This window comes from Echinops telfairi, unplaced genomic scaffold (genome assembly GCF_000313985.2).
Source record: "Echinops telfairi isolate 266 unplaced genomic scaffold, ASM31398v2 ScPeMD7_4048;HRSCAF=4782, whole genome shotgun sequence".
NCBI lineage: Eukaryota > Metazoa > Chordata > Mammalia > Afrosoricida > Tenrecidae > Echinops > Echinops telfairi.
The window spans coordinates 1,636,081-1,646,655 of NW_022107947.1; the positions used below are offsets into that span (position 1 = coordinate 1,636,081).

Genomic DNA, 10,575 nt, shown 5'->3' on the forward strand with positions numbered 1-10,575 from the left:
CCCAATGTCCTTCTGCTACCTTAATACTAAATCTATAAATACAGGCTCATTGATCTATTTCCCCAGCATATGTATATGTCTTTATCTAGACCTCTATAAATGCCCAGGGTCTATAATTGTTAAGCTTTGTTTTCATTTACAAAGAAAAGGTGATGGCGAAAGAGACCCCTGAGGATTGAAGTTTTTAAACTAAAAGTACACATATTATGGGGAGCTGAAATCCTCCCAGTTCTAAAACCTAATATGCATATTGTGGATCAAAAGTCTTAAATATTAGCAAACAAAGTCCACTAATCCACCATCCTAAAGCAATACCACACTGAGATCAAGCAGGATTTATTCTAACAATGCAAGGATGATTAATACTAGAAATTATTATTTATTAATTTAAATCCATTACTAATTAAAGAGGGGGTGGATACTCTTGATTGGCTCTGAAAAGCAGTGTTCATTTGTGAGGATTGTGTATCCGGAGCTGTCAGCGAACATCCTGCTTACTGGTGAAGCACTAGCAATTGCCCATTAAAATCGCGAATCACCAGCAGGCCTGGTGCTACTAGTGCCATCCAGCACAGGCCATAGCAGCACACACAACAGAGACGCCAGTCAGGAATGGAGGAAGGAAGGAGCAGCACGCGCAGTTGAGGTGACTGCATTTCTAGAACACGACAAGAAACTTGGTTGGAAAATAAGAGGATTTTTAACAATCGCTGCCAGGCCTTAATGGTTATGTGCTGGGCTGCTTGCTAACTGTAAGGTCAGCAGTTCGAATCCACCAGCTGCTCCTCTGGAGAAAGCTAAGATTTTCTGCTTCCATGAAGATTCAGTCTCAGAAACCCACATGGGCAGTTCTGCCCCACCTTACTTGCCACTGGGAGCAGAAAGCCATGGGGGCAAGGGCAGCCTGGCCTCTGCAGAGTGGCACTGCGCAGGGAGTCTCCTCGAATTCTTTTAAATATTGAGCTAAAAAGTTTAGTAGGGTGGAAATAGAAAAAGTAGACCAAAACACTTGCCTTTTTATACATAGCAAAAGATCCTCTTCACAGTAGTCGTAAAAATTCCGTTAGGACATTGGTTTCATAAATTGCACTATGTAACCAGTGGCATGGTGGGTTAAGACTTGGCTGCATAACCAAAAGATCGGTGGTTCAAACCCACCAGCGGCAATGTGACAGTCTGCTTTGTAGAGGTTCAAGTCTTGGAACCCCCTTTGGGCCAGCTCTTCCCTGCCTTGCAAGGGCCCTCGGGGTTGGAGTCAACTTGATAGTTTAAGGAGCAAGTCATGGACTAAAAAGATTCTCCTTGGAAGTACTTGATTTTTTTTTGTGTGTGTGGGGGGGCGTAAGTTTCAGGAGGAAGTAATTTATTTTATACATACATTACTTGGATTCTTTAAACAAAATCTGTTTTGTGTCTCCTTGATAATTGTGTACATATTTTGTAGTAAAACTAAATCTTTATTAACTTAAGCATACTTTCCAGCGACGGCTGTTTAAAATAAAAGTCACATAATGCACCAAGGGGCTCTGATAACGTCAGCAAACTGCTTGCACCCTCTGCTCTGCACAGGGGCTGCTCTAGCAGGTACAGTCTGTGAGGCGGAAGAAGACGGCCATTGTGAAATAATGCCACGGAACTCCTGAGAATGTTGTAAAGGGTTTCAAAACCGCCGTGGCACATTCCCCCGCATGTAATACAGTAAATGCCAATAAAACATTTTGGCAGCTTCTTGGGATCCTTAATGAGACATGTGAAGGTAAGTGGAGAAAAACAAAGCTTTCCCGAGAGATGAATGCTGGGGAGAGCCAGTCTTCTCACTTCCCCTGTGAGCTGAGGTGAAGGTCACCCTCGTGCTGCTGTAAACTTTCATAGTGCTGTGCAGTTCAGGGTCCTTTTCAGATCCTTAGCTGGCTAGTGCTCTGTCAGTGAATGGCAAGGATATATGCATGCTCGCTATATAGCTGTCTCTCTCTTTTAAAATGTGTGTGTGTGTGGAGTGGAGCACGTGCTGGCCCATCAAGCCCGAGGTTCACAGCCCAGTGACTAACCACTTTGCCACCAGGGCTCCTGATTGGTGGGTGCTTTAGTAGGAAGATAATGGCTGATGCAGTAGCCATCTGTAATCTGTGTTCATTATTTAATACATTGGGTCTGTGAAAAGGGTTAACCTGAATTTGACTCTGATGAACTGGCGCTTTCGCCTCCATATCTAGGATACTGATATACAATTGCTATTGGACCCTTTATTTCGTCAGCATACCATTTATACAGGTGCTCTCCAGTCTAGCTATTTCATCAATAGAACAAACAACAACAATGTCATCTGCTACTAATTATCACCACACTTCAGGCACGATGTCTGGGCTTCACATGCGCACAGTAGTTTGTCTTCATTTTGCAGCAGACGTTTACAAGGCTTGAACCTATAATCCTCAATTCCAGTCTTGGCCCCCACAGTACAGTGAGTACCTCTACCCGGTTTTAATGCGGCCACAATCCGTTTTGTTGCAGATTGTCTTCGGAGTTTTACTGACTTAGAAGAACTTGATGAGACAGAGCTATATATGTGCCATAAATGTAAAAAGAAACAAAAGTCCACTAAAAAGTTTTGGATTCAAAAGCTACCCAAGGTAAGTGTTGAAATCCCAAGTCCCGATGCAGTTTCTAGAGAAGGAGAAGCGTACTCCTGGTACGAAGACGATTGTGGTCGCGGCTCTGCTCTGTAACGGCCGTTAGGGTTTCCAGTAAAAGCCGAACCCTGAGAGTACTTAAGATGTGTACAGGAGAAAGCAGTATCAGTGAGTGAGTAGGGAACAGAAAATACTTTTGAGAGACATTGTCAAGTAGTGAATGGCGGTTGGCAGGTAAGGTAGATGTCTGCTCATATTCTTTGTCCCTCCCTGTCACCCAGGTGCTATGCTTACATTTGAAAAGATTCCACTGGACAGCCTATTTAAGAAACAAAGTTGACACATACGTAGAATTTCCTCTGAGAGGTCTAGACATGAAATGCTACTTATTAGAGGTAAGGTGGTTACCTTTGTTAACTGGGTTAAAGTGCGGTTCTTGTGAACAAGGGAGGGGTCGAGTCGGGGATGTCACTTTCAGTGACACTGCTCGTGGCTCAGCCTGCGTGCCTTGTCTCTCCTGTAGCCTGAGAACAGCGGGCCGGAGAGCTGCCTCTACGACCTGGCTGCCGTCGTGGTGCACCATGGGTCTGGGTGAGTGTGTCTGGTGGGCTGGCCCCGCCCAGGCCGCAGTACATGGTTTTTCATGTATGTTTTGAATGTGTGCATATGTACATACATGGATTGCATGTTTTGTGTGAAGGCCATACATAAAATACACCGATCCAACAGTTTCTGCAGGTGCAATTTCGGGACACCGGCCACTTTCTTCCATGTGTGAAACTTTGTAAACTGGCAGGGGCAGCACTGTCAGAACTTGTCAGACACACCTCCACCCTCCAACCTTCTGTCAATTCTGACACCACTGCCCCTCCATGCACGAGCTCTCTTCCAGGTCCCATTGCTCCTGGCAGTGGCCGCACACAACCCACAGTACAGTGGATTTTAAAGGAAGTAGCAGTACAGCTTGGGATCGGGCCCAGCCAGTAGACAACACAGGAACCTTAGGAACAGAAAGCAGGTGGGCAAAGTCTCTCTTCCTGGAGCAGGAGAGCATCAGCTGTGCAGGCCCCTCCCGGTCCTCGGGCAGCTCTGCTCAGCCCTGCCTTCTGACACCAGGACTCACAGCCTCCGCCGTTAACAGACCCTGCTGTCAAGAGCTCCAGCCTCGGGAAGCCCAGGGGCAGCTCTACCCTGCCTTACAGGGTTGCTGAGTGAGAGGCGACTGACGGCAGTGAGTTTGGTTTTGAGAGTTTTTGCCTGCTTTAACGTAGAGGCACTTTCACCCTGTCCTATACGGTTGCTATGGGTAGGAGCCAACTCGATGGCATTGAGAACCATTGCCTCTTTTCCCGTTTTCTCCTGTCTGCAGTTTCCTGCTACTTCAAACATTTGTGGGGTTGTCGGCTTCTGGCTACCACTCCATGTCAAGGCGTGGTCCACCCACCAGGGCCACAAACTGACCCACCCCTTCTTGGTAGGCCACACACTTACTGTAGTTAAGTGATATAGACTGCTAACCATGGGTCATCAGTTAGAACCCACCAGCTGTTCTGCAGGAGAAAGAAGAGACTGCCTGCCCCGGTAGATTTAGTCTCAGAAACCCGAAAGAAAAGGTCTTTCCGAGTGTGGGTACAGTCACTGGTGGCACATGGTTAAAGCATTGGGCTGCGAATGGAAAGTCGATGGTTTGAGCCTACCAGCCGTTCTGCAGGAGAAAGATGTGGCAGTGTGCTTCCATGAAGATGTGCAGCCTATGGGAAGTTCTGCTCTGTCACTGTAGGGTTAGAAATTGGAATCAACTCACTGGCAATATATACATATTTTTAATATAGTCACTTCATTTACATAGTCAATTGACCAATCTCTGCAAAGTGCACACCAACCACAGGGAAGCCGTGGTGTCAAACCACTTTTACTCAGGAAATGGCACCTGGACAAAAGTAAGCACCCCTGCATATAAAGCAAAGGCAAAGGTAATCCTTCAGGACCCAGGGAAAATTCCTAACTCTTCCCCTCAAAACCCAAGGTAAAGGGTCCCCCAAAGGAGTGCATCACACCCTCCTCCCTCATTAACACAAACTCACTATCTGGGAAGTTTCCTATCTGATAGTTCCAATCCAACAGCCCCACCCCCAACAAAACAAATCGCACAAAACATCCCAAACTCTCACCGTGGAGTTGATTCTCTCTGGACTCATAGCCCTACAGGAAGAGTAGGAAGCCCTGTGTCCATCGGAGCAGCTGTGGTTTCACACTGCTGACCTTGCCGTTAGCAGCCCAGCAAGTAGCCCCTATGCCACCTGTTTGACCCCACATAGTTCTTAAAGAAACAGTACTCAAGGCAGACATTCTGTACTTGTGATAAACTTGTACTTGGTTTTAAGAAAACTTCAAGGGCACAGCGTTGGTTTAAAGATGATCGCTGGGCAATAGTTTAAGGAGTTTATTTACCCAGTCTCTACGGCTCTAGAACAGGCGTCCTCAAACTGCGGCCCTCCAAGGACATTTATCCGGCCCACTGGGTGTTTTTGTCCCGTTTGTTTTTTTACTATAAGATATGTGCAGTGTGCGTAGGAATTTGTTCAGTTTTTTAAAACTATAGTCTGGCCCTCCAACGGGTCTGAGGGACAGTGAACTGGCCCCCTGTTTAAAACGTTTGAGGACCCCTGCTCTAGAATGCATGGACCCCATGAGAACTTGAACTTCTGTTCTACATTTTTCCCCTTAGTGATCAGGTTCTTCTATCGGAACTTGTATCAAAATGCTCAGGAATGGTAGCCCTGGGGACCTGGCAAAGGGGGCAGCTGTTCCTGAGGGCAGGTCCATAACTTCCACCGCTCTCACTTAGGTTGTTCCCAGGTGACCTGAGATCAGTTGTTGTACTTTGAGTGGTTGCTTGTAAGCTCCTAAGACCTGAAGCATTGTGCTACAAACTAGGGAGGAAGAACAGAAGCACTAACATGTTATTAGACCAGCTAACCCGAACGTCCCATGAAAACACGACCTTAAGTGGTGTCAACAAACCCAGGGACAAGGGAACGAGTGATCTAAAATTGATTAAGCCTGGTGGGGCTTAGTCAAGGGCAATGTAGCCAAGAGGAATTACTGAAACCCCAAATGAAGGCCAAACATGATAGTGGGACAAGAGGAAAGTAAAAGGAAATAGAGGAAAGAACTAGGAGGCAAAGGGCATTTATAGAAGTTTAAATATAGGCATGTACATATGTAAATGTATTTATATATGATGATGGGGAAATAGATCTATGTATATATAGTTATAGGTTAAGTATTAAGGTAGCAGACAGACATTGGGCCTCTACTCAAGTACTCCCTCAACACAAGAACACTTTGTTCGAATAACCTGGCATTCCGTGATGCTCACCTTCCTGACAGGATCACTGAAGACAAAGTGGGTGCATAAGCAAATGTGGTGTGACGAAAACTCATGGTGCCCCGCTATCAAAAGGTGTGACATCTGGGGTCTTAAAGGCTTGAAGATAAAACAAGTGGCCATCTAGCTGAGAAGCAACAAAGCCCACATGGAAGAAGCACACCAGCCTGTGTGATCACGAGGTGTCGATGGGATCAGTTATCAGGCATCAAAGACCCAGAACAAATATCATATCGATGTGAATGAGGAGGACCAAGGAATGGAGACCCAAAGCCCATCTGTAGATAATTGGTCATCCCCTTACAGAAGGGTCACAAGGAAGAGACGAGCCAGTCAGGGTGCAGTGTAGCAATGATGAAACCTATAACTTTCCTCTAGTTCTTTAATGCTTGCTCCCCCGACTATAATGACCTCAATCCTACCTTACAAATCTGGCTAGATTAGCACATGTGCACAGGTCCAGAGAAGAGCTTGCAGCACAGGGAATCCAGCACAGATAAAACCCCTCAGGACCAATAATGAGAGTAGCGATACCAGGAGGGAAGGGGAAAGAAAGATGGAACCGATCACAGTGATCTGTATATAACCCCTTCCCAGTGGGATGGACAGCAGAAAAGTGGGTGAAGGGAGGAGACAGGTTGGTATAAGACATGAAAAAAAAATTATAAATTATCAAGGGTCCATGAGGGAGGGAAGGGAGGGTGAGGAAGGGGGGTAAATGAGGCGCTGATACCAAGGGCTTAAGTAGAAAATGTTTTGAAAATGATGGTGGCAACATAATGTACAAATGTGCTTGACACAATGGATGTATGGATTGTGATCAGATCTGTAAGTGCCCCCAGTAAAATGATTCAAGACAAAACAAAAGCATGACCTTAAACCTGGCAGTCCAGGAATCAAATCCCATGAGATTCTGGTTGCACATAAGCAGTCCATCATTAGCATTTCTTAGGTTGTGTTGTGTGTCTTAAGGATGATACGGTTTCACCAATGTTTTGTGCTTTTGCGTTCTGTTCCCCTTTTCCCCGACTTTTCTTGCCTTTTCTTTACAGGGTCGGCTCTGGGCATTACACAGCATTTGCAGCTCACGAAGGTCGCTGGTTCCATTTCAATGACAGCACTGTAACACTGACTGAGGAAGAGACCGTGGTGAAGGCCAAGGCCTACATCCTGTTCTACGTGGAACGCCAGGCCAAAACTGGAGCGGATAAACTTTAATACCTCCTCTCCGTCATTATCCATCAACGATACCGGACAAACATTTCCAATTTTCCATAAATACTTGATCCGAGAGTTAATTTCATTATGCACTTTTCAATTCCCTATTTTGGATTTATAGTTTTGTTAATGGTAGTGACTTATTGAATATGGGCACCAATTTTTGTTTTATTTCTTGTTCTACCAGAAAACCTCGGCAGACACTCGGATTTGCTGCTTTAGTTGTAAGAAGTCAGTTTTTCTATGTAGAGTTGAGAACTTAGTTCTACTTGCCTTTTTATAGTCATGTTTTTGGTTCACCCTGAGGCACATTTACGTCAATGCTTCTGTTGCTCCCGCAGGAGGCGCCCAGCCCTTCCCGCTGCAGTGGGAGCAGTGAGGCTCCGGACCGGTGTGCATGTCCTTTGTGGCCCTGCATCGGCGACTGCTTAGCGGCCATTCCGTTGGCCTGATGGGGAGCACCTAGGCATCCTTAGGTAGACCAGGTGGTAGTTGCTCGGGTTTCTCAGACTGCTGCCCTTGGCACTAATTCAATAAGACGGCTGTTGTACCTGCACTGGAAATTCAGGAATGACTTTCAGTTGTGCTTGTTTGCTTTGGGGATACTGAGTTTTGTTTTCCCCCATCGGGAGATGAGAGTATGGAAAAGTTCAGAGGTCACAACCATTTGGTGTTTTAAAATGCAGAGAGAAATCTTGATGTTCCTTTGCCTGTTTGAGTCAGCACCTGACACCCCACCCCGCCCCCCAGCTGCTGTTGTGGGAGCTGGGCCGTGTGCACCCACTCAGGGTGTCGTGTGGCAGGAAGCCAGGCTGGCTGCTTCCTGGCCTATCGGAGCGGAGCACGTGGGAAATGGTCTCACCGTGAATCAGCAGACTTTCCAGTCTTGGGTTTAGTGGTCTTTGTTGTAAAATGTGCTCTCAAGAAAAACAGGTACAAACCGTTTCGCTGTAACTCAGGTTGAAATTTGGAGCTCTGATCCCACTGTGGCGGTGATTTCTGCCAGGGTCCTGGCCGGCCTGTTGCCTTGGAGCAGCGGGGAACGCATTCGACTGTCTGCTTCCCTCGGGCTGGTTCTGCTCTGCGGGGTCACGGAGCTGAGGTGGACTCCACAACAGTGGGTGTGGCTTGGTGGCAGTGCTTGCAAGTTTTTAGAGTAGGAACCCCCGAATAAGCATCGGCTCACTGAGCCGTTCCCATGGTCCTCGTCCCTCACCCTTCTCCTCCTGTCTGCTATACGCTGGCCAAGGGAGGGCAGTTTCCTGTGAAGCCAGCCCACCAGGTCTGTGGGTCAAGTGTGTGACAGGGACAGGCAGCTGTGCAGGAGCAGAGGCTCTGTGACCCTCCCTGCTGGCCAGTGGCCCCACCCCACACCTTTCTTGTAGCAGAACAGCGGCTGGGTAAACATGTAAACCCGCCAAGGTGCAAGTTCCAGCTTCGTCTCAAATGGCACTTTCCAGTAGCCACATAGCTGTTTCCATGTAAGAACTGTTCCTCAGCACATGGACCACCCAGTGCAAGCCTAGAACCGCAGCCGTTACTACAGCCTCGTTTGCACCGTTGCAGGAGGGAAGGCCACCTGATTCACAAACAGGGTCCTAAGGACAGATAGAAACATGATTTAAAATATTCTTAACTGTATTTGGTCAAGCCATATGAAACTGCTGTGCTGATTGTTTTCTACCTAAGGAAGTGACGCTTGACCCGATTCCATCTCAGTGTCAACACACTAACGTGTAGATGAAGAGGATCTAGGCATCTCCTGTGATTCGAGGCGGCTTCCTCGAGGGGTAAAGCGCTGTGGCTTCTCAGTCTCGTTTGTCACACAGGTCTCTGAGGGCAGCTGGTATGACTGACAATAAAGGCCGGGCAGTGGCAACGCTGGGGAAGAGCCACTTTAACTTCTTGGAACGACTGTTGTGGGAAGTGGACTTCCGACAGGCAACTGTTGGCTTAAGAGATGAATCCACCTCTCCTTTAAGTTCTTGTAGTCTTTTTCTTGCTTGATGTTTACATGCTATCTTGGAGGCTCTTTGAGAAAAGCGATTGGACCCATTTGAATCATGCACTTGATCACCAGGGATGTAAATGTGCCTGTTTGTATGTTAGAAATGCGGCTGCAGCCTTACCACACACATCTGTTTCAAACGCCGACCCTTTTGTGCTCTTCAGGGATGTTTCCCGTGTGCCACGTGGTCTCCAGCAGGTACGTGGCATCTCCTTTGGAGAGCCTATGCTGAGGCAGGGCCTCACGCCATGTCACGTGGCTCTTTGGAACAAGAAAGCGTTCTTAGAATTCCTCCCACACCAGTGGGTGGTAGAAACAGTTTGTGGCAACACAAATCTCTCTCCATGGTGGAGAACCTTTGCTTATCCACTGTATTCTACTCAGTGTATAGTGATGATAAATGTAATAGAATTAAACCAGTTACGTGTCTTGGCCCTGGTTCAGTGTGACGTGTAGGGTGGGGGGCATGTTTATTTCCTAAAGCCAAACCGCCGTTGTGGGTTTAGTGTACGTAGTCTGCTTAGGTGTACTTGCCCCACCTTGGTCTCCTCCACTGCTCCACAATCTCTCCTGTGAGCCTCGTTGCTCCAGTGGCACCGGAAAGGCGCAGGGCAAAGGCTGCTCCTGTAGCCTGGTGGCTGGGATGCAGCCCTGGGCACACCCAGCCTCACAAGCAGCAGGAGGACACAGCGGTGGCACACAGGAGCCCGCGGCCCTCGTGTGTGGTCCCCGGGTCTGGAAGTGCTGGATCCAGACTGCCCATCGACAGCTGCAGCTCTGCTCTCATCATTTGCCATGAAGCCTCGTTTGTGGGACTTCAGGAGGGTTGTTTAATTGTGCAGGTGACCAATTTCATTTTAAGTTGTAATCACATCTTTATGCTTCTCCAGTGTGAACTGTCCTATGGAAAGTTTCATTAAAGTCTGGTCGTCTTCCTTTTGACTTCTTTCTGAGCACTTTCAGCGAGGCCAAGGAAGTGACGAGGCTCAGTCCCAGCTGTGGGCCATGCCAATCCAGCCCCGGGGGCTTCCCCTCAAATGAAACCATCTGTTGTTCTAGGACTGCTAGGCTGGATTCCAAAGAATATTGGTTGGATTTTAAGCTGTGGCATGTAATTAATTTGAGAAGATCAACGAAGCTTTAAGGCAGGCTCCCATATACTACTGCTTCAAGCCCTGGCCCCACAAAACCAACAGCCTGGCCTCACTTGCTTACAGGACAGCGGGGCTTACCTTCCACGCCTTTATTTCCCAGTTAAGGTGAACAGACCAGGCGTCCCGCTTTTAGCAGGACAGTCCCGATTTCTAACAAATTTTCACGCGTCCTGC

At 47.5% G+C, this 10,575-nt stretch overlaps 1 protein-coding gene across 2 annotated transcripts in view; it reads left to right on the top strand.

The window, feature by feature from the left end:
- USP3 (ubiquitin specific peptidase 3) overlaps positions 1-10,182 on the top strand; it is a 107,100-nt gene extending 96,918 nt beyond the window's left edge. For both annotated transcript variants that reach the window (XM_004716293.2, XM_045294940.1), the window contains exons 12-15: positions 2,512-2,630; positions 2,912-3,025; positions 3,154-3,221; positions 7,074-10,182. In XM_004716293.2, the coding sequence (XP_004716350.1) occupies positions 2,512-2,630; positions 2,912-3,025; positions 3,154-3,221; positions 7,074-7,239 (467 nt within the window). In that variant the 3' untranslated portion in view covers positions 7,240-10,182. The remainder of the gene's footprint in view (positions 1-2,511; positions 2,631-2,911; positions 3,026-3,153; positions 3,222-7,073) is intronic.
- Positions 10,183-10,575: the final 393 nt, after the last annotated feature.